We start from the raw sequence: 23,368 nt of genomic DNA, 5'->3' as shown, positions 1-23,368 counted from the left end.
GTGGTTGGAAGTTAGAAAAATGAGTTCTTTTTTTAAAAAAGTTGGGTTTGATGTTTGTTCTGGCGTGGCTGATGGTTTACAGCAGGGATCTGTTAGTGCCCTGTGTACTCCTGGGGAGTGAGGCTCCAACTGTTCCCGTCTGCTGCCATTCCCTCGGGAAGGGACACAGCGCCGTTGCCAGGCAAGGCGGGGATTGCCCTGTCCGAGGTCAGGGTCCGGCTGTCGGGGTGTGTGTCCCTGCACGTGTCCCCAGGCCTTGTGGGGTAGCACCGAGTCCTGCAGTGTCCGGCGGAGACAGCGGCAGGGAGCAGCAGGGAAGCTCCGGGGTGCAGCTTCCAGGGTTGTGCAAACAAGGTGCTGCCCTCTCTTCCCCTTCCCCTTCACAAGGGAGCTGCTCCTGCTGCATTCCCATGGAACAGGGCAGCGTTGGGTCTTTCCCTCGTCCTGCTGCTGTGATTAATCACCTCGCCCACTTTAAACCTTCTCCTCTCCACACCCTCCCGTGCACACGGCGCAGTGGGACAGATCCCTCTTTAATTACACACCCGAGCACAGGGATTGCTGAAGGTGCTTGTGCCACAGGCACAGGTGTGCACCGGCGCTCGGCTGGGAATTGTTTCCTAAGCACTTCTTAAAGAATTCAAAGGCTGCACTTACTGGCTGTGACTCTGCAGTGTTTTGTCTCTGTGTGATCTCGTGATGCAGCTTTGGAAAGTTTTTATTTGCGTGCTTTGGTCAGCGCGGTTCCGTGTTCAGGGCTGGGTCAGGAGCACTGGGCTCTCCTCGCTCAGGGACCTCAGAGCAGTGGCATTAGCCCTGCCCTGCTCCACTTGCCCAAGCCAGTGGGCACAGCATGACTTGTGGTTTCACAGCACCTGAGGCTTTCTTGGGCACCCGGGAATTGATGGGTGGATGGGTTCCCTGCCTGTGAAACCCCCTTTGGCACAGCCCTGTCTTGCTCCCTTCCTGATGGGCTGTGGGCAACCCCAGGTTTCCAGGGTTTGGTTGGCAGAGACGGGGAGTGGAAGGCTCTGCACAGGTGGGTGTTGGGTGGGCTGAACACTCTTCCAGGTATTGGCTTCCCATCAGTCTTTACCCACATGCTGAGTCCTCTGGTGCTCTGGGACTCGCTGTCTTGGGAATGTTAATGTGTTATCGTGTTTGTGTCAGACAGGGTGAGAACACAAGCTTGGTTTTTGCCTTGCTTTGAGAGTCTTTTCAAGTGCCAAGCGGCTTTGGAAATATCCATATGCTCACGCAGGTTACCTCAAATGCTCCATCAGGGGAGTGGCTGTGAGCTAAGATGTGCTGTGAGGAGTGTCACAGGGGTTCTGGTATCAGGTGAGGAGCATCAGGTGAGTCCCATTGTGTTGAGAATGCTGAGGATGTTGGAACCAAGGCAGCTACTGCTGCTGTTGGTGCAGGATGGGAACAGTCCCAGCATCCCACGGTGGCCGGGGCTGGGGGCTGGAGCAGAGCCCAGGCACAAGGCTCCCAGGTGTTTTTCCAGTTGCCAGGTTACACACCTTCCCAGGAGCATTTGCAGAGCTCACCTAAGGTTTGTGCTCTGTCCTCTCATGGAAGGAGCAATGAAACACATCCACTGCATGCATTTACTTATTTCCCATGCCATGCCTGGGCCTGACTCCAGTGCTGGCTGGAGGATCCTGAACAGCTGTAGGAAGCCTGGGTTGTTTGTGCTCAGGTGCTTGTGAGCCTTGAGTACCCTGAGGGGAAGTTTGTGAGGTTCCCTGATGGCTTTTTTATTTTTATTCTTATCCTGCCATTGAGCTGTGTGAGGAATTTGGGGAACAGAACACAGCTATGCCTGTCACCAAACCTGGGGTATTTGAGTGATGAGATCCTGACGTTTCCGCAGCCTCGTGGCCTCCACTGGTATCATCATCGGTCCTGAAGCTGAAGAAATGTCACTGCAGATCTGAGCACAGCCCGAGCACTCTGTGTTCTGAAGGCAGGAGTGATGCAGAGCTCAGCTGGATGCTGAGTGTTTGACAGATGGGTTTGTGCGCTTTACAGTGCAGTGTAAAGATTCCAGCTTGGCCTGCCCGGAATGAGGGGCCCGGCCACCCCCAGCTCCTCTTCTTGAGGTTTGGCTGTGCCAGGGGAAACACTGCAGCTGGCAGGTCTAACAAACTCCTGTCTGCCGAGGCTGCACAGTTCCTGGATCCAGCAGGAGGGAATGGCAGGAACCTGCAGGTGAGGGCATGGAGGAGCAGTGTCTTCCCTTCCCTTCTACTCCCTGCCTGTGGCAGGTCATGCCCCAGCAATGAGTGTTGGTGAGGTGGAGCTGCTCCACTCGGTGCCACAGGTCCCCTCCGGCTGTGGAAGGCCCTTTGGCAGGGAGCAGAGCTTTCTGGAGATGAACAGCTGGAGCAGTGTTTGGTGTATTGGGAGCAGCTGAGCCGAGTAACAGTGTTCATGCAGCTGGATTTTTGTGAGGTAACGCATCGTTTCAGTGAGACTGAAGGACAAACAAACAGGATAGCAAGGACATAGGTGAAAGGTGTGACACAGAGTACAGAAGGGAGTACATGCATCCCTGTCATGCCTGACCAGAAGGAAAGCCCCTCTCAGCTGCCCTGCGACAAAGGAAAGGCAGTTCCTGGAGGCTGAGCCCCTCCTGTGGCAGTGCCCAAGGGGCTGCCAGGCTGGCTCTCAGCAGAGAACATGTGCTGACACCTCCACCCCGTGTGAGCCCATCGCCTTTCCCGGGCTGTGCCATCCACTCCTGCTCTGTTCCGCTCCTCGGATGCAGCTGTGGAGTGCTGTAGTGCTCTGGCTGTGGAATCCTTTCAAGGTGAAGTGTCCTCGAGATGAGAAGGTGCCTCTGAACACGGGTGATGGCCGTTTCCTCTTGTCACTGCAGCACGAGCTCTGCCCAGTGCTGAGCTGGCACTGTCACTGTCCCAAAGAGCTCGCTCCAGAGTACAGCTTAGTCATGGAAATGAGATAAATCCTATTTCACAGAAACTGGTAAAAATAAAACTGTTGAGGATTGATTTGTTTCTACAGCAACCGACTGGCGAAGTGACACAGCTGCTGTCTGCAGGAGGGAGGAAAACAGAGCTGGAAATGTCAGTGCACCTGGGCTGGCTGACGGCAACGGAGAGCCTGGGGGCTGGGGAGGGGACAAATGCTCAAATAAAGACAGGACAGGAAGGTGTGAGCTGCCTTTGGAATGAAATTGGAGCTGGAGTGTGTGAATGTGCCCTCTTCTTCACAAAACCTGGAGAGCCTGTGTGATGTCCTCAGAGCTCTTTATGTCCTGTTGCCCAAAGGATGTGTTCCTGCACCCTCATGGGTGGGGAAATGCCCTGCCCTGGGTCAGGCAGGGCATTGATGCCACATGGTACCTGGGTATCCATCACGTCACATGCACGTTTCTAGACCTGAATCTGAAATGACATTGTCCTGTTGCCATGGCTCCACGAGAAGTACTCAGCTTTGAGAAGTTTGGATGAATCAGATTGGAGTTCAACTTTTTCGATTTCCCTTTAACTGAAACTGATTGTGGCGCTGGGATGCTGGGCAGGGATTCCTGCAGGTGCTTGTATCCTGGAAGAAAATCCAGCTGGACCTCCAGACTGCTGGATAAGGGGCTTAAGTTTGGAACTATTTTTATCTCAGCAGTGTGTAGATTTGTGTGGTTTTTACATTTTCCTAAGCCAAGGATTTTAGCAAGCTCTGGCACGCGCAGGATGTTAAGGTGGCTGTTTCCCCAGGGTTAGTGAGGGTGAGCTGTTTAAATGTTTGGGAGGCTGCAGGATGCAAAGTGCTGGGACCGTGTGTTTAGGTACATGCTTGGCTTGCTGACGTGTAGCTGTTGAGGGTTTCAGGTGAAAATCAGGATATACATCTGACATAGCAGGATGGTGAGGGAATTAGAGGAGGAATGTGTGTGCATGGCTTTACTGGACACTCTGCAGGAGCCTGAGTTATTCAGCTGAAGGAAAGTTGAGCTTGAGTTGCTGTTTAGGTTTGGTAAGCCCAGGTACGTTCACACTCCTCCGTTGTTTAAACACATGGTTTGTTTTAAAGGGAAATTAGATTTAAAAATAAACCTCAGGCTTTTTCCAGTTCAAAGGAAGTGTCTGTAGTGCCACGTACTGAGGACACGAGAACAAACCCTGTCTGAGAATGAGTGCCATAAATATTATGTAAATACATTATCTCATTAGATTTTTATCTAATCCCATTGCCTGCTGTTGTGCAGACTCCTGGGGCGAGCGAGGCTGAAGATGTCATAGGTGGTCTTTCAAATCTAGTATTGAAGTGGGTTGGAAATTAGGTGAATCGACTTTTGCCTCATCCTAATTAAGACACTGAGAAATCCGCTCAAGTTTGGCATTACAAAGTGCATGATTTTAGAACAGAATCCGATTCCAGAGGCCGGGTGCCTGCTGAGGTTTGAAGCACCCCCATGCAGGGACCCAGGTGGGTTCCACAGGCTCTTCCTCACTGCTCTTGGTTTCAGGAATCAGCACAATTTTTATAGGAATCAGGAACAGGATTATGATAAAGCCTTAAGCTCTAAAGACTTCAAAGCTTTGCGTCCTGATCTTGGTTCTGTTACAAGGACAGTGAAATCCATCAGATGACTTAAATAAGAGACTGTGTCCTGTGGACTTGTGTTGTTTTTTTCCTAGTGCTTCCTTCCAGTGATTTCTTAAGCCCTGGTTTCTCGCTGCACAGTGGGGACTCTGACAGAGTTGACTGCCCTGTAAGAGATGTTTGACCTCGATTCATCCCGTGATCGCCGTGGATGACTTGTGGCTGTCCTGGAGTGTTGTTAGTAACCACCTTTGCATGATTTTCAGTTACTGCATTGCCCCTGTGCCCACTTCACAGCTCCTTTCAGCTTGATGCAGGCTGTGAAGCTGTGTCTGAGCTCCTGTGGCTCATCTACTTTGGGTCAGAACAGCTGAAAATGGAAGTTGGAGGATGTGTGGAATTCGTGCTGGATTTGGCATTTTGGAAATATTTCCTCTAATCTCAACAGAAATTATTTCACAGAAGGAATGGAACAGGATGTGACCTTGACATTCCTTTTCACTGAAAATAAGGACTAAAGAGAATTGGTTTAAAGCCTCTGAGGATCCTGGTTGTTATATGGGTGTGAGTTGTTACAGCTGAGATATAATTATTTGCTGCAACAGTCACAGTAACCCTGAAATTATTTGAAGTAATGGAGAGTTTTATCCTGCATATATTTAGGAGTCTGACTGGCATATGTACATTCCTTCTGTACATTAAAAATGTCAGGCTGGGAAAGGCTCTGCTGCTGAGAGCAGCTCCTGGCTGGAAGAGCTGTATTGAACAGAGAAAAGGCTCAGAGCTGGGTCTGTTATTTTTGCAGAGAAGTGGGCAGAAATATTTCAAGGGGTTTGGAACATCTTATGTTGTGTATGTTCCCCAAAGAACGAAGTTTTTTTTCTGGTGAGGAAAAAAGCTGTTTGAGGCTGTCATTGCGTGCAGAGTCAGAGCTGGCATTTGGGTGAAACCAGGACTGGAAGCTGCAGGTGCACCATGGAATATGTGGGAACATCTCTCTTTGCTGTCTGTTCCATTATTGGTTCAGTTTTCCAGCATTAGGGGTTGGTGCAGCTGCCTCTGGCGGCTCTTGGGGAGCGGTCCCTGCCCTTCCCTGGGGCTCTCGGAGCAGGGCAGGACAGTCACGCTCCATACCCTCTGTTCGACTGCCTGGCTCATGCCCTCAGCTCTCAGCACTCGTATTTTTCAGCTCTAACCTTATATCTGTACAGATAGCACAGAAAAGTAATGACAACTTCTAGGAGCTGTCTCGGGATTTGGGAATAATTTCCTGCCTTGGCCATTCACTCCTATTCCTGCTTGCTAACAGACTGGATTTCAAGGATACTTCTGGAGTAAAAGGATGTCCTTTCTGATTTCCATCCTTCTTTTCCTGAGCTTTTCCTTAGGAACTGTTGTATAAGTCAGTGCTTTCTCTGCTTATGTAGGTAGCGTCCACCAGGAGCAAGCAGAGCTGATCACAGAGCTCTGTCGCTGCTCAGGTGTGTCCCCCGTACTCCCATCTGAGCCACCACGGGGTCACTTCTGTGTTTGCCCTCCTCCTCTCACTGTCTTTGCTCTCTCCTTTCCCTGTCACTTGCTCTTTGGGCACCCAATTAAAAAGCTCATCAAGAAGGAATGTCTCTGGAGTCAGTAATATGTCGGTGCCTCATTTGTGTCCCGAACTGTTCGAACTGTTGCCAGTTAATCTCTCCTCGCTGTGTCTTTCTTTAGCCCTCAGGGACTGCTGGTTAAGCTGGAGCTGGGATTTGATACAGGCTTAAATGGAGCCGTGCGGGTGAGCGGCTGGGCTGCTGGTGTGGGCTGTGTTCAAGGGTAAAGTGTGCTCCAAACGCTTCAGTGGAAGCTTTGTTGTGGCTCTGAATTCTCCAGTCCCGTGTCGCCTTCCTTGAGGGCCTCGCCTCCCATCCTGTCGTTCTGCTGTTTGGTATCAGAGCAACTCATTTCCTTTTCACTCCAGCACCGTGTTTCTCCTGTCTGTCCTCATGTCCTGGGCTGGAGCCCAGGGGTCTCTCCCAATGTCCGTGGGTCTTCCCATGTGCGTGGAATTGAGCACTGCAGTGCCAGCACCGATTCACAGTCCTCATGTCACTGATCTGGGCAATGTCACACGGGAAGGGGAATGTCGTGCAAATCTCTGTCTCACTGGTTTCAGTCTCCCTAAGGCAAAAGTGCACTCTCTGTGCAGTTGTTGGTACAAAATAATTGCATTTGCTTTTTTAATTGCTGTAGGGAAGGGGTAATTCGGTCCCTGAATCTCTGTCTCTGCTTGACTTGGCCTATTTACCTGCTTTTCATCCGCCCCAGGTCAGACACGTCACGGTTCAGTGTTCCAGGCATCAGGGCTGGGCAGCAGCCAGACTGAGAGGGGCATGAGCAGCATTTGGGAAGGGCTGGGCAGCAGCCAGGCTGAGAGGGACGTGAGCAGCATTTGGGAAGGGGTGGGCAGCAGCCAGGCTGAGAGGGATGTGAGTGGGTTTTGGGATGGGATGGGCAGCAGCCAGGCTGAGGGATATGAGTGCGGGTGACATGGCACAAAGTGAAGGGCCAGTGCCCAGGCAGAAGCCAGGGTGGCCCAGAGGAGCATTGGAGCGTGGCTGGCTGGGCTCAGCAGGCAGACCTGGAGAAGTCTTTTAAGTGCTGAGATGGGAAGAACATGGGGGTGGTTTGTTGTCTCTCTATAGAGAGGTCTGAGACTTCACGTGCTTAAATAAAGTATCACCATCCCCATACCTTTCTAAGTGCAAGGTGCTAGAAATCCCAAATTCCTGCTAAGATGTGTATTGGATCGGATCTCTGTGGGTGCTGGAAACAAACAGTAACTGTGAGGTGTTCTGATTCCGTTGATGTTGTCTGACAGTGAGCAGAGGGTGACACGTTTTCTGCCATCCCAAAACACTTAATTGGCACATCCTTTCCCGTGCGAGGGCACTGGCAGGCGGGGGGGAATGTGCTCTACCGCAATTTTTTCTGCACAAGTTCCTTTTGGTGACATTTTTACTCCAAGCTCAGAGCTTTGTGCCTGTCAGAAGGGAACAGCGCAGATGGACACGTTGGGCTCCAGACACGATGCTCCATTGCTGTTGGCTGACTGACATGTCCCGTGGGATTCTGCAGCTTGTTAAATCATCTCACAAAGGAGAAGGGGGAGGGAAAGCCTGGTGCGAGGTTGCCAGCTGTAGCCAGCTCAGTGCTGCAGCATCAGCTGCTTGGTGGTTTTGATCAGGAATTTGCGGCTGCCCAGGCAGTTTCCTTCTATTTCTCTGGAAGTACTCAATGGAGGGAATGCCAAGGGAAAGTCTGGCACCTTTCTAAGGAATTGTGCTTCAGTGGAACCCGGCGGCAGCCTGCACCATCTACACATGTCCTGCTAATTTTCTCTGCATCTTATTTATTTTTTTAGTCTTGTATTTTCTTCCACTTAGTGCATCTTCTCCAGTGCTGTGGGAGCAGAGCTGAGCTGCAAATGGAGAGTGGGGAACATTTACCTGAGCAGTGCTCTGGTTCTGGTTTGCAGTTCCAGGATATTGGTTTATGACATTCATAATGCTGCTCAGTTCATTCAATTTCTGCAGGAAAGTTTTGGTTCCTTTTGCTCCTATTCCTCAAAACCCCACATAGTCAGATGCAAAAGAAGAGAATGGGCCACAAAATCAGTGTTTGATAAACCTCAGTGAGAGGTTTGTCAGCATTTGGCAAATGTCAAATCTCTGTCCTCTTTTAGGGGTCACTTTCCCACCTTGAATGAGCCCAGCAGCTCCAGGGCTTCATGCCAAACCCTCCCATCTCCATGCTGGGGCTGCTTTCCTGGTTTCCTTGCTCTTCCCCTGCCATCGTACTGCCTTTGGACAGGGTGTGGACAGGGGGATGCTCCTACTGCTGCCCACATCAGACCCCAGAGTTCCTGGACCCCTCCCAAAGACACTGCTTGGCTTTCTCTAACTTGATGGCAGACCCTTTGTGCACTTCTCCCAGCAAAGCTTGTTAGGCTCTGGCCCTGAGGTCAGAGCCAGCGTTGGAGCCTGTGTTGTGTGGGGCTGCTCCTGCTCCGTGGCCTGTCATCAGCTGGGAATGCGCCTTAATGGGAGGGGGTTGCAGAGTGCCTGTAATGCTTTTAAGAATAAAGGGCAGCATATGCACTCAAACCAGACCTATATTTTTCCTATCCTGCAGCTCTTTATTTGCCCCTGCTCAGAGGGATTCTCTGATGTAGCACACACTGCACGCCTGACCCAGCCTTTCTGTCCCCACTGCCACCCCCCACCATACATTAAGTTTAAATAAATGCATTTTCACTGCCAGGAGCCATCCATAAGGCTAGGGCTGGCCTCTTCCTAGTGGGGGATTTTAGCTTGGATGGACACATTTCTATTGGTGATGCCAACCCCGTCTGGTTCCTTTCTAGTGTGAGCTGCAAGCCCAGGAGTTAAATGTGTGGTTGTCATGGGTCTATGCCAACCCAAAACAGCCTCCCCTGGAAATAAGGAGTGGGAGATGGCAGACTGGATCTGAGGGAAGCAGATGAGCTCACCTTCTGCTTCTCAGTTCCTGAACTGATCCTTCACAGGCTGCTGTTGCTTTACAAACCCATGCAGGTTTCTTGCTCCTGGCCACCCACTGCACCTGAGGAGCAAAAGGCTGTGCTCCTTTCCATGGAAGAGGGGATCATTTGGCCATCAGAGGATTGGTTGCAGCACATTGTTGCTCCACTGGTGGAAATGCTGGTTTCTCACAGCGCCCTGTTGACCTTACACCGGCTGAAATGTCTGCAGGTGTTGGGCAATGAAGCTGGAGCTGTTGGCAATTATTGTTGAGAGCTGTTGCTTCACTCAGAATGAGCTGGTGAAGTGGAAGCTTGAGGTCTGGCTCTGTGCAGAGGACCAGGCATGGCTCTGACTGCTGTGGTGTGTCAGTCAAAGTGGACTGAACCTGAAGATTTTCACTGGAATCCCTGATAAATGGTTCTGTTGGGAGCGGATCTGATTATGGAGCCCAAGCTTGTCAGCTCTCTTACTGGCTGTGGTGTTGTGCAGTGTCAACTGGGTCACTTCTATGTGTCCTGCCTTTATTATGGTCCCTGCTTTTCCCTGTCCCTTCTGGCACCTTGTACTTGAGTTTGTGACCCTTTGAGGAAAATCTCCCCACTTTTCTTACAGCACATAAAAATCTGGGCCAAGAAGTTGATGAGTGCAGAAGTGGAAGCTCATGGCTTTGGCTTCCTCTGCAGCCACTCCAATAGCTGGAGTCTGACCAGCTGCTCTCCTTGGGCTTTCCCAAAACCTGCCAAGAGGGGCTGAGAGTCCCTTGCCCCAGCAATACTCTGCTTTAATCTTCTCCAGCCTTGCATTGGCCATTTGTTTATAGAAGCTGTTGCAGTGTCTGGTGGTTGGGGTGTGCAGGAAGCGGGGTCCCCGCTCTGTTGGGAGTCCCACCATGCCAAACCCTTCCTGCTGGCGAGGTGGCTGCAGCAGTGCCTTCCTCACACTTGAGAAAAACATAAGCTGCTTTCTAACCCTGAGGCCTTGCCCAAAGCCTTTGGGTTGTTTGTGTTCCCTGTGTAAGCAGGAAATACCAAGCGAGGGTCGCATTTGGCTGCGGGAATCCAGTGGTTGTATGGATGTGGATAGCTGGGATGTGTGACTGACCTGCTGTGGTGGCCTCTGGGCAATGGACTCGAGGGAATCCACCTCCAGCCCTCACTGCCCTCCTGACACTTTGTCTCTAAGGCTTTGAGCAAAGTACACAAACATTTGGGGCTTTAAACTTCCTGGTGACTTTGGGCCAAGCCACTCGTGTTTGCTGGTGTCTCATCGTGCTTTTTGTCTTTGGTGTTGGGTGTGTAAATACACAGGGCACAACGGCCTCTGCTCTGCACAAGCACCCTGAGCTCTCCTGGTGCTTCCTTAATCCATGTTAGTGAGACCAGAAACTGGCCCCAAAGGTTCATTGTTTGAGCTGAAAACACCAAGTTGTTCTCTAGGCTTGGCTCTGCTTTAGCTCCCTGCCTGGGGTGGTTTTGTGAGCAAAGTAACTGCAGTTGGGAAGAAGGAAATGGAAAAGCAAGAGGACGAATATGGTCCTGTTTAAAGGAACTTTGGGGTTCCACTGTGACCTAAAGCATGTGCTTTATTCAGCAGTTCTCACAAGCAGGAAGCTTTATTTAAGGCCTGCAGCACTTGCTGAATCATGGAGCAAGATAAAACTTGAGTTTTATAGTTTAAATGGAGCAGATTTTGCTATTTTCAGAGCTTTTCTGATGTCCTCAACGTTCAGTCTTAATTGTCTTAAGCAGATGCCATCAGGAGCATCTTCAGATGCTGCTCCGGTGCAGCAAAGGGCAGCTGAGACCTGGGTAATCCTTTGAGAACAGAGATCACAAGGTGACAGCAACCCGCCCCCCCCCCCCCCCCCATCTTTGGTGTGAAGGGGTTTGGGGGAATTGGGAGAGAAAAGAAATCAAAAAGAAATCAAAATGCAGCAGTGGTCAAATTGGCTCCAGACCTTTACTGAAGACTTGTATTTACAGCATTCTCCTGCCTGTGCTGGGATTGGGGTTTCTGTTTAATCAGAAACAGCCCAAAGGCACAGAGAGTTCTGGGCTTTGTGCTCTGCTTTTCTCAGCACCCTGTTTCCATACCTCAGGAGAATTGTAGGGCCCCTCTGACAGAGCTGAAGAGGAAGAGGAGGGAAGGGAGTGATGTACTTTGCTGCAGTCCCCACATCTAAATATAAATAGTTCTCCTCTTGGATCCTTCCAGTCTGATCTTCTGGGTGATTTGACCTTTCTGTGATAAAAGCTTTCTTTATTTGCAGGAATAAAAAGGCAAAGGGGAGGAGAGGACACAGCAGATGGTTTTTTTAAAATATCTTCAGATCCTGGCAGTTGGTTTCTGTAGCACCCAGCGCTCACTGCTAGACCAGCTCCCTCCTGGGCTCCAGCTTTTCTCCTCCTCTGAGCTGCTTGAACAAACTTTGCATTTTACTCTAAAGCATTGCCCTGGAGATTTCTAAGGAAGTGTTTTATCATGGGGACACCACGCTCCGATGGGGACGGATGTCCCAGGCTCTGGTCCCCAGCCCTGCCCACTGCACCACTGACCCTGGTTTTCCTTGTTTCATAACTTCAGCTGAAAGAAACATTTGTGTTAATTGCTGCTGGTTTTTCATGTGTTCACCCTCAAGCAGTTTGAGCTCAGTTTCCAAACACGGCTCAGTTTAATGTGTAAAACCACGGGACTCTGGCACTGCCCAGGTTACAGCCCAGCCAAAGGCAGCACAGGTGCAACGTTAGAACTGCTCTAGACTGCACACAAGGCTTTCTGGCGCTAGTTCTAACCATTAATTGCCACTTTAAATCCAGCAATAAATTATTTGGGCAACCACACCGCAAGAGCCCACTGCCAGGAACAAACCAGAGCTGAGCACTACTCAGTCCCCTTCATGCTCCAGGACTGCAGAGCTGGATCGGGCAGGGCACTCCTGCACACACTCTGAGTGGGGGGTTTTGGTGTCTCACTGACCTTCTGGATGTAGTTTAAGCCATCGTCCTGTGAACAATGTTGTCAGTGCTGGAGGTGCACTGCATGTGTGTATTGATCTGCCGTTTGCTCCTCGAGCACAGGATGGTGAGTGGTGTGCAAGATGCCTCAGGATAAGCCTCTGATCCTTTGCAAATTGGATTTTGTGGCTCACTTGCCCGTTCTCTTGGATAAAGTTTCCCCTTAGCTGCCTCTCCTCTAGCAGAGCTCAGGTCTGTCTCAGGACTGCAAAGCCTTTTATAATGCTCTGCAGATCAGGAGTCACTTGGAAGGGACAGGGACAGGCTTTCCATTTCCCACTGAAACATGCTGCAGAGTGAGAGCCTGCTGCTTCATTCCCGTCTGGAGTTCCACTCGATCTGCATGAGATTCCCGTTGGTTTGGTTTGGTGCCTTTCCTGCTGTGTGGCACTGAAGTGCTCCTGGTTAGCAGCCCCCCAGTGATGACTGCTGTTTTAGAAAGCCTCTGGGCCACATGAGTCGTTGTGATTTCATGCTGGGGAGGAAATGGATTGCTCAGAAAAGGCCAGCTTCAAACAGAGCCACAGCTGGCTGATTTTAAGCCAGTTCAGCTGAGGATCAGAGGGTGCTGTTAAATTTTACCTCCAGAGGAAATCATCCAGGAAAATGCACCGTGTTTTGTACCCACCAGCACAAGTGGGATTGTCAGGGCTTGTAATGAGCCTCGTGTAACTCCTAAAAGGATGGAGTGTAAAACAGGCCAGCACACACAGATGATGGGTTGGTTGTACTGTTGGAACCCTGGGTTCTGAGAATTTCAGCCTTTCAGTGCTGAGAGGCAGTGATCCTCAGAAACACACTATATTTGATCCAAAACCCTGGGAAAAGTTTCCTAAATTGTGTGATGGCACTGAGGTTGTTGCTGTGCAATTAGAAGTTATATCAGTGGGTGAAATACGTAGAAATGTAGAAAATTAGGTTTAGGAGATATAGGTAATAATAGGTTACAATATGGAGGATTTGGGGTGTGGATTTATGTCTTCTTTCTTCTCTTTCTTCTCAAATCTGAATGTTCTGTCATTGGGTCAGAAGTTCTGCACTGCAGAACATGAAAAGTTAGTAATTGGATTGTAAGTAAAAACATATCTCATTATTGGTTAGTTTAGACTTTAAAAAGCTTGGAAAATTAAAACTCATGGCCATTTTCCACCTTTCCAACAAAGAGGCACACTGCAGCTGTATTACTGATAAGATATAATAAACAACTAAGTCTGAACAAGAATACTCGATCTCCTGTGTCTCAATTCAAACTCTGAGTAAAAGAACTCGAGATGTAGAGAAAAAGAAGAAAAAGCAATATTGTACTGGAGAGAGCCATCATCAGGAAAGGTGAACACTTCCAGTTTGCTTATAAGCATGTACTGGTTCGAGTTTCATGCCCATTCTGGGACAGGGTGGTGGCCCTGGTGAGGGACAGCAGGCAGCACACTCCTTTCACAGCGAGCTCAGGAGCAGCACTGGCCTCTTACTTGTGCCATTCTGTGCTGCTGTGAATGGGACACCCTCCAGGGTTTGGGGAAGAGTAATCCTTGCCAGGGTTAGTACTTAAATCTGTGCTGCTTGGTTTTTGAGCAAGGGAGGGAAGTTAACACTCCCAGAAGTGCTGGGAGACCACCTACTCTTTGGTACAGACTGCCAGCAGCTGACAGATGGAAGTGATTTTGGGACAGTGAGAAGTCACAGTGGAATCACAGTGGTGACCAAGAGCAGACTCTGTATCCCACAGTCTTTGACTTACACCCACCCCTTGTGACTCTTGCTGTGGAGCAGGACAGTTTCCCAGAGCCATCAGAATTCTTCTGTGGAGTGTGAATTAACAGTGGGTCGATGGTTTGCTGTCTCATGTGGTTCAGTCTAATAGACACATGTTCCTCTGAAGATGCTTTTTGGCAAGCCTGTGTATGGCTGAAGGATATGTGGCAGTGGGAGCTCTGGTTGGAAAGCAGGAGGTGAAGCAGAGGAGTGATTCCATGTGCTGATGTGTGCTGACACGTTGACCCCTCCTCTTGACGCCGTGCCCTGCACTCCGTGTGACTGCCCCTAACCACAGCTGTCAAATACCCACCTTGGTGTGAGAGCTCTGCTGACCCTGCCCCTTGCCCTGTCCCTGTTTGCTGTTTGCCTAAGTGTTCCCTGTCCATTTTTTGTCTTGCAGCATCTGGAGAGGGCCCAATGTGAACTGCGTTGACAGCACTGGATACACCCCGCTGCACCACGCTGCTCTGAATGGCCATAAGTGAGTGCTGTTCCCATGCCTTGGGTCACAGGGGGTGGATGCTTTGTGCTTCCCTGGCCACGGCTGTGTGGTTCAGTCACCAGCCAAGGCCCTGGTGCAGCACTACTCCATCTTCAGGGGAAGTGGAGAATGTCAGTGCTTTGGCTGCTGCACAGCGTGATCTTGCATCTCGAAACACTGATGTTTCCAACCACCCTTTTATTCCTAAGCAATTTGGATAAGCTGTAACGCTGTGTGAAAGGGGCTCCCCCAGTGACAATCCCTGTGGTCTGTCTGGAGTCCAAGGTGGTCTGGGCCTGCACCACTTAGTAATTCCCTTGTGTGCATATCACATTTTTAAGTAACTTCAGTGTGGTAGATCTTGTTGCTGCCTGAGATATTAAGAAATGGAATAGAGTTAAAATCTTTATTCACCTTGGTTGTGCTGGTGCAATTCACTTTGCAGCAGAGGCTTGTGGCTGACTTCAGCCCCTGTTTATCTCCATTAGCATGGCAGTAACGTGAATCTTTCCTGAGCTCAGCTCAGCAATATTTATTTCTTTTTTTTTTTATTTCCTTTGGCAGCATTTAATAGGAACACTTAAAAATCACATTTCAAGAGGATGTCTGAAACATTGCTGTTCAGATTAACTTCTTGTTCAGTACTTGCTGCAGAATGTGAGCTGTGAAACAAGGACTGAATGTCTCACTGGAGTTCTTGTCTCTTCCAGGGATGTTGTGGAAGTTCTGCTGAGGAACGACGCGCTCACCAATGTGGCAGATTGTAAGGGCTGTTACCCCCTGCACTTGGCAGCCTGGAAGGGAGATGCTGACATAGTGAAGCTCCTCATCCACCAGGGCCCTTCGCACACCAAAGTGAATGAGCAGGTCTGCCTGATTTTCTCTAATGTATCATTGAATCACTTCCCTGGCACGGAGAGAGACTCCTTCAGCTGACTCCTGACCCTTCCCAAACCAGTAGCAATGGTTGTAAGGTCCTACTTGCTGGTGGGATAAGAGGGGCACTGCCTAAAGCAATACATTCAGTTCTGAGTTAGTGGTAGGATGAAAAGGTATTTAAGTTTTAGAGAGAGGCACATAAATATGAGAACTGCTCAACACTTAGGAAGTGGTCTCCTGCTTCTGGGCTTCTAAAACTAACCCACAGTTTTCCTTTCAGCTGCTGGATAGCTGAGCAGGTTTCTAGTTCTGCAGAGGATCCATTGGCTCCCTCCTTTGGGAACTAATCCAGGCAGCTTTGTTCAGTCTCTTTGGCCGTGCTCTCTTAGCTGCTCTCCTGGCTTGTCTCTGGCACTTGCTCCAGTTCACTAATTCGTAAGTTCTAAGATAATTTTAACACTACTTGCCCCCAGATAAATCCCTAGCTTAATCTTAAAGAATTATTTTCACAATCAGGCAAGAAAAAAATGCCTCTTGGATTTGTTCCTTTTGTCAAGCTGACGGTTTTGGTCTGGGGTGCAGAGGGAGTGAGGGATACGACACAGCTGTGTCCACTGCAGAGGGCTGGCTCCTGTGCCCCATGGACATCTGAGGTATCTTAGAGTTCCAGGGAACATCTGAAATGCTACTGCTGGAAGACCCAAATATTCCTGTTGTTTCAGAGTTTTGTTTAAGGAACTGGTTTCATGAGCGAGGCCAGCTGAGCAGTGTCACTGAACTGTCCCTCCCTGGGTGAGCCTGGCAGACACAAAGTGACAGGTCCAAATCAGGTGGCTAAAGCAGCAAGGGGCTGTGGTCGTCCTGTCCCTTAGGCAGGAACATCTGATGTCCCTGTGAATCAGCTCCCAAACCACTCAGGTGTTCTTTCAGGAGGAAAGGAGTAAACCAAAATAGGTTTGCCTACCTTAGTGCCACCAGGCTAAACCTCAACATTTATCCCAAAGGTAATTCCCAGGTAGGTCAGACACCCCTGGCCTGAGTTCAGCTCACGGTCAAGGTGAGCAGCTGGGGAGTCCATGCTGTTGATTTGCTCCATGGTAGTTTTTAAGAAGCTGGGGAGCAAACTCCTTTCAGAGCCAGGTTTAGGAGTCCCAGTCCTTCTTTGTGGGGACCCAAGTGCCACACTGAAGTTTCCCAGGACGGGTGACTCACTGCACTAGGCTGCCCCAGGGATAAATGCTGCTAAAACATCATGGAGTGAAAAATCTGGTTGTAGTGCAATTCTGTCTCACTCCTCCTTTGAGCAGGAACAACGAGGAGTGTGTGTTCTGATGACTCTGGTGATAATTTTCCGGTTTGGGGCTGTGGTTAATCAGGTCTCCAGGCACAGCTGCAGGCACTCAGTCTGGTGACATAGGCTTGAGTGCAGGTAACCCTTTTCAATCAATCTGACAAGAATTGAGTGAGGGCCCTGAGTGTGAATGTTCTGCTCTGAGTAAGGCAGCTAGAGGGGACATCTTTGCAAAGACCCAAAGCTTAGTATGATCCTTCCAGGTAATGTTTCATTAACGTCTGTTTAGTAGGAACCCTGTTAAATGAGAGAAGTCAGCTGAGGAGCCTGTGCTTGGAGCCTGGTCCAGGTTACAGCAATCCCAGCTGGAATGGCTTTTGCTGGCCATGGCTCTGACTGGAACAAGATGCTGTGTCCTGGCGTTCCACCCCTTGGAGTCACCCATTGCTTTGTTGCTGTATCTCACCCATTTCATTATCACATTTTTTTTCTTTTTCCTCTTCCTTTTTGTAGAATGCTCTTGAGATCAAAGAACTCAAAAAGTACGGCCCCTTTGACCCATATATCAATGCCAAGGTGTGTACTTTGCTGTCAGCATTTCACTGCATCATCACTCCAAGCTGCACTCGCGTGCTTCCAGGTGCAATAATACCTGTTCACTTCGCAGCTGCTTGGGGAAAAGGAAAATGGGACCATTTATTTACTGTGGGTTTCTCTCTTCAAAGCAGTTATAGAAACATAATTAAAGGGAAGCTTTTCCTTACTTTCCTGGGGGCTCCTTCCTTGCTTAGCCTTGTAGGACACGCAGTGATGGTCAGTTTGCTTGATTGAGCTGGATGACTTCCCAAAGGTAATGTTACTTCAATTAAATGTTTTAGGTTTTGTTTCATGTGCTGATGTTGCTGATAAATGCAAAGAGAAGGAATTTTTTTTTCCCTGCTTAACCATGGTTGCATTTTCTCTGTGGGCTGTTTGGAGTGAATTTTGATGCCTTTTCTCCTATCAAATGCATAATGCTGTGTGTGTTGTTTGAATGGACAGTTAATTCCTGTGGTGGTGGTGGGAAGAAGGGAGGACAGTGGCATTCCTGCCTCCCTTCCCAAGTCCTCCATGTCGTGCTTATTACATCAGTCTCTCTTTTGATGTTCAGTCCATGGTGTCGTCTGACCCTTCAGCCCTGGTCTCCTGTTCCTGTTTTCTGACCTGTTTTGCTCCTCTCTTGTTTTCAGTTGCTCTTGAGCTACAAAAGACACAACATCAGTTCATGCAATGTGCTGAGACAGCTGTTGAAGAAGCAGATCAAATTCTTGGTGGTGGTTTCTCAGACACCATTTTTCAGTTTTATTTCTAGTCAAGCTGCAAGCCAGGGATGACAAACAATCTGCTGCTCGGTCCTGAGACACCTGTGCCATGAGCCACCATGCCACAGCTGCTTCCAGCCAGTTACTTTGGATCCAGCCATCCATGGCTGATTCCTGTCTCTCAGAGTTTCCATCTGCTTGATCTGCAGGACCTTAGAAACACACAGCTAGAGCTCCTGTGCTTGCTGGGAGTTAGGCGTGGTTTTGCAGAGTTCTGTTTCAGGGTCACCAGTGCCCACTCTGAGCACAAATGCGATCCTGTGAAGCTCATCCAAATCGAGGATTTTTACAAAAATCTGGATGGGAATTTTATGCCTTTGTTTTCTGTGGAAACATCATAATTGAGCAGTTCAGTTGCCTGCAAGGAGCTTCCTAAAACATTGTCAATAACCAAGTAAAATTTTACACCCTCTAGTATTGGGATGTTGAATGAAGAAGGAGTGTAAAGTGGGAATATCCTGGGAGTTCCCTTTCTTGTGGATTTTTGTTTAAAGAGTCCTCTAATTTGGGTTTTATACTGTGGAGAAGTGCATTATTTAAAGCCTCAGTTCAGTGTTCACAATGGCTGAGGTGCTCTCTAGAGCAAGACAAGATTTTGGGAACCTTTGCTTTGGTTTTAAGGAGAGAGAGATAATTTACACACAGTTGTTGGGTTCATCACAAGTTCTGACCAGCTTTGCACCAGTTCCTGGCCAGGTGTGATGAAGAGCATGGGGAATTGTATCTGTCACACAAACTCTGGTGTTTTCTCAGGGGCACTGGAGCAGTCAAGCAGCAGGTTGTCTATTGACATAGGGCAGGACTGTGTTGGACACTCAGACACTGACAAAAATCCTACAAAGGAAGTACGTTGAGTGGGACTGAAGGGCCATGTAGCTGCTTTCCCTTACCTTGGGGCAGGATCAAGTCTCCTTACACCATTCCTGACCAGAGTTTTCCCACCAACTTCTCAAAAACCTCAAGAGAGGGACAGCTCTGTGGCCTTTCTTCGGCAGTTTATTCAACCCTTCAGATCTTTGTGGCTCAGAAAACTTTCCCTTGTTTAAACCAAGTCTCCCTTGGCTCAGTCGGAGCCATCTCACGGTGTGTTGGGAGCGGGGGGTGCGGGATGGACACGGAGCCTGAAGGGGCTATGGATTCTCCACTTGAGCATGGGGTGAGGAACAGCAGGGCTGTGTGTGGTGAGTGGTATCACATTACCAGGGCTTGAAACCTATGCTGGAGCCCATAAGAAAGCAGAGCCATCCCTGCTCATGTCCTGTTTGTGCTCTGCAGACAGGCATTGCTCCCAACTCCTCTCTCCCGTCTGAGAGCTGGGGGGATGCAAGGATTCCTGCAGGAATGCAGCCCCCAGCCCTCCTGAGTGCTCTGTTTTTCTAAGTAGTTCTGAAATTTGAAGCCATGTGCCTTCTGGCTGCTGGAATGGAATTTTCCTTTTCCATCTCTAATACATCTGTAGGTCTGAGCACTCCTGCTCACTGCTCTGGTTTGTGCCTGGAGAGATGACGTGGGAAGGGAGCAAACTCCCATGCCTGGAAGAACTGTAGTATTTTGGGCTGCTCAAAACTCTCCCAAAATGGAGGCAATAAAGATTCAAGTGGTAGTGGGAGTTTCCACTGCACAGTCTGGAATTGGGAGAGACTTGCTGTGATGATTCAGGGCAGTTTTACTGCCTGGTGATCTCTGCTGCAGGAGGAAAGTCTGGGGATTTTGCCTCGAGCATCGGAGCCCCAGTCTGCTTAGGGAAAATTGGACTGAATTGCAGGCAAGATGAGGGAAGTCTCCAACAATTACGCTTTTAAAGGATGTTGTGTTCCCATTTCTGAGCCCTCAGGCAGGTGTTTGGAGCTGCTGCATGCTTTAAAACCCCCTGAGGGATACATAGCCTGTGCTAGGGAGAAAGGAGAGGGGGGCAGTCCTAGCCAGGGAAATCCCCAGTAGCCAGAGCTGGCATGGCATGAGCAGCGTGTGCCCCCACAGCTCTGGGGCAGGGACCCACTGCTCAGAGGGGCTGGGGTCATCCAGTCTTTCCACAAAGCCTGGCAGTGAGGATCCCTCATGCTGCGGGCTAGGCTGAGAGCCTGGGGCCAGCTGTCGTGGGCTCCCTGATCCCTGCACTCCCAACCCTGTCAAACGGGAATAATGGGATTTGCCAACCCTGTAAATGCCCCAGAGCAGCAGTGTGAGCTGACGGGCAGGTGTGAGCTCTGACGTTCTCTATTCTGTCCCCTCTCACTCCGTTTGTATATTTTTTGTGCAGACTTCTGTATCCTGCAGTACCCTCTGTCCACGTGTATGTGCCTCCCCCCAGGATAGAGCCTGTTTGACTTGGACTTTCTGTGCTGGCAGTGATGCTTTGCCCCCGTTTGCCCCCTCTCCCTGCATGTGCCTGATCCTGCCTCCTTCACTTCGCTTCTGTACAAACTGCAGCTGCCGGAGCCTCACCCAGCTCCCACTTCCCTTGTGCTTTGCCCGTGGCTGAGAAGTGATGCAAAAGCCAGATGCAAACAAGTGGGGGGGTTGACAGGACTCCTGTGAGCCTGAGAGCAACTGAACACCTCCACAGGATCCGAGTGCTCGTGCAGCCACGCGGGTTTGTGACACGGTGCAAAATGCTGAGCAGTGTCCCAAGGCGTGCGTGTGCTCTCACAGCAGGCAGGCAGGAATCAAATTCCCTTCTGCAGTGGTGCTGCTGCCTCCAGCAGGACAAAAACATTCTGTTTATTTTAATGGAAGTGTTGTTAAAATGGCAAATTCAACTGCGATTCTTTCAGTTGAAGTGTGTAACTGTTTGTATTAAACTTTTTTTAGGATCAAATTGTCAGATAGTTGTTTCTAAAGTGCTTAAACCAGAATCCCTCTGTGGATGACACACAGTAGTAAAACTAGAAACTTGAGAGGAATTTAATTTGAGGAAAGGCTCTGTTAGATCTGGCCATGTTCCTATTTTGCACCTACATATGTGGAGTGTTGGACTGCTCACCTTTGGGCTTTGCATTGCTGGTTCTTAGCCTGGCTGCTGGTGCATGCACTGGTTTGGGTCTGGCTTCCAGCTGGGATGCTCCCTTGTCACTGAGACATTGCTTCCCTCAGCTGACCTGAGCCCTGGCTTGTTCCTGCAGTGGTGGAATTGCACGGCTCTCTGGGTCACAAACTGCATGGGACTGGGTGCACTCTTTCTCTAAACAGCCAGAATTGCAGAGATGGAATGACCCTTATAACCAGGATAAGTAGGATTTTAAACAATTGAAGTTTAAATCTAAAATGATGATGATGAAGCTCCAGCAAATAGAATTCACACAACAGGTTGCCTGCCTTATATTCAGCCTTTTATTTTTGTGGCACCCTGAAGTGTGGGATGCTGCCAAGATATCAGACTGCCTTCCCCAGGTGCCAGCAGCATTAATGGGAATCTGGATACAGCTCAACATCCCTTTAACTTTAGCATGGCCCCTGGATTCTGACCCTAGTGCTTGGAAAGCAGGCTGGTCCATCTGTAGCCCTCTTTCCCACAGCTGAAGAGCGTTGTTTTGGACGTCCCCGAAGCTGTGGCTGGGTGGGCCGGTCAATGAGCTTGTGAGGGGATGCTAAATGCCCAGGGAGATGGTGAAACATTGCTCAGGCTGGTTCAGACTGGGCTCTCTGCTTCCCTGTTGCTTTTTTTGTCTTGTTTTTGCATTTAAACTTCAATGTTGGAGCGAGGCGCGGGGCGGCCGCTGCCCCGGCCCTGACGCGCTGCCGCTTGTGCCCCTCAGAACAACGACAACGAGACGGCGCTGCACTGCGCGGCCCAGCACGGCCACACCGAGGTGGTGAAGGTGCTGCTGGAGGAGCTCACCGACCCCACCATGCGCAACAACAAGTTCGAGACCCCCCTGGACCTGGCCGCGCTCTATGGGAGGCTGGAAGTGGTCAAGATGCTCTTGAACGCCCACCCCAACCTGCTAAGCTGCAACACTAAGAAACACACTCCGCTGCACCTGGCAGCCAGGAACGGTCACAAAGCTGTGGTCCACGTCCTCCTAGATGCTGGCATGGACAGCAACTATCAGGTATCTGGTGTGTCTGAGTGGGGCTGGGCTGGTCGCTGGGGCCTGGAGAGCTCCACCAACCTCTCCTCACAGAAGCTGAGGAGAGCTTTGTCTTCTGCTGGGCTGTCTGTGCAGCTCTGGGTTGCTCGGGGAGGCTGCCCGGAGGGACTCGGGTGCTGTGCATGCCTCACGCCTGCGCAGGGGCCGGGCAAAGCCCCAGACACAGAGTGAGGGAGAGAAACACCCTGTGGCCGAAGCTGTTCTGCCCTGCAGTGCTGTGAGCCCTTGATAGCGGTGGAGGCAAACGTGTCTCTTCCTATCAAGCCACTTGTGAATGTGCTGTTTTCACAGCAATGGCTTGTATGTGGGTCTTGTTTTCCCTTGTCAGGACATGACCTCCTGCCAAGCTCTAGAAGGCCTTTTGTTGGTCTCTCTGATGGAACCATCCCCATTTTTCCATCCCACATCCTCAGCAGTGTAGTAACGCTGATAGTCCGTCCTCAGCCGTAGGTAGTGCTGCCCACACCTCGTGTACAACGCCGTGTATTTATTGCTTCTGTAACCCTCTAAGCCATGCCTCCCTCACCATTCCCTGCTGTCTGGCTTCATGCTATGTTTCCATTTAATTTGCAGACTGAGAAAGGCAGTGCTTTGCACGAAGCTGCTTTGTTTGGCAAGACAGATGTGGTACAAATATTGCTGGCTGCAGGTGAGAGAATGTTCCCCCTTTGAAGCACTAATGTGGTGATCCCTTCACTCAGAGCTTGAGGAAATCCTTTTCTAGTGCAGCAGGTTTCTCCATCCAGCTGTCGGAGCTCCTCGGAGCAGGATATAGGAGAGGTTGGCTCTTAGAATTTGGCTTTAGATTTGTCTCTAGAGTGTTTTATAGCTCCCCCCCAGTGATGATCACAAATGTGACTTGATGGAATACATGAACCTGCACACAGTTAGACAATATTCTTGCTTTTGCCCTCCATACCCCTATTGACACAGGTATTGATGTGAACATAAAGGATAACAGAGGCCTGACCGCTCTGGACATTGTGAGGGAGCTTCCTTCCCAGAAAAGCCAACACATAGCAGCTCTCATTGAAGGTGGGTAATGCAGCTCTGCCTCTGGGGAGGAGGGGAAAGCTCGGGGTGCTGATTATGCTAGGGCAGGTACAGGATGTGCCTTTCTAGACCTGGAAAGTGCCGAAAGCAAAGCAGCTTCGGGCTGTGTTGGAAGGAGCGGCGCTGAAACGCTGGGGTGAGCTTCTCCAGACCAAATGTTTGGAGGAGGACTTGGGGGGATTTAGGAGAATTAGCCCTTTGCTGAGGGAGTGTGGCGTGACTTCTACAGTTTAAATGGGCTTAATTGAGCTTTGTTTAGCTCACTTTTGAAGTTAATTAAAATTAAGGATAGCCTAAATCTGCTTGTAGAATGCAAAGTAACAGCTT

The 23,368-nt window shown here is 49.8% G+C and overlaps 1 protein-coding gene across 7 annotated transcripts in view; it reads left to right on the top strand.

Moving 5' to 3' along the window:
- Positions 1 to 23,368, top strand: part of ANKS1A (ankyrin repeat and sterile alpha motif domain containing 1A) — a 78,609-nt gene that overhangs the window by 3,995 nt on the left and 51,246 nt on the right. For 5 of the 7 annotated variants that reach the window (XM_048328375.1, XM_048328373.1, XM_048328372.1 and 2 more), the window contains exons 2-7: positions 14,286 to 14,366; positions 15,077 to 15,233; positions 17,050 to 17,112; positions 21,653 to 21,949; positions 22,562 to 22,637; positions 22,922 to 23,023. In XM_048328375.1, coding sequence (XP_048184332.1) covers positions 14,286 to 14,366; positions 15,077 to 15,233; positions 17,050 to 17,112; positions 21,653 to 21,949; positions 22,562 to 22,637; positions 22,922 to 23,023 — 776 coding nt within the window. The remainder of the gene's footprint in view (positions 1 to 14,285; positions 14,367 to 15,076; positions 15,234 to 17,049; positions 17,113 to 21,652; positions 21,950 to 22,561; positions 22,638 to 22,921; positions 23,024 to 23,368) is intronic. The other 2 variants (XM_048328374.1, XM_048328378.1) reach the window with 1 other exon arrangement.

This window comes from Corvus hawaiiensis, chromosome 24 (genome assembly GCF_020740725.1).
Source record: "Corvus hawaiiensis isolate bCorHaw1 chromosome 24, bCorHaw1.pri.cur, whole genome shotgun sequence".
NCBI classification, from domain to species: domain Eukaryota; kingdom Metazoa; phylum Chordata; class Aves; order Passeriformes; family Corvidae; genus Corvus; species Corvus hawaiiensis.
The sequence above is the reverse complement of the archived record's forward strand: the minus strand, read 5'-3'. Positions and strand labels throughout refer to the sequence as shown.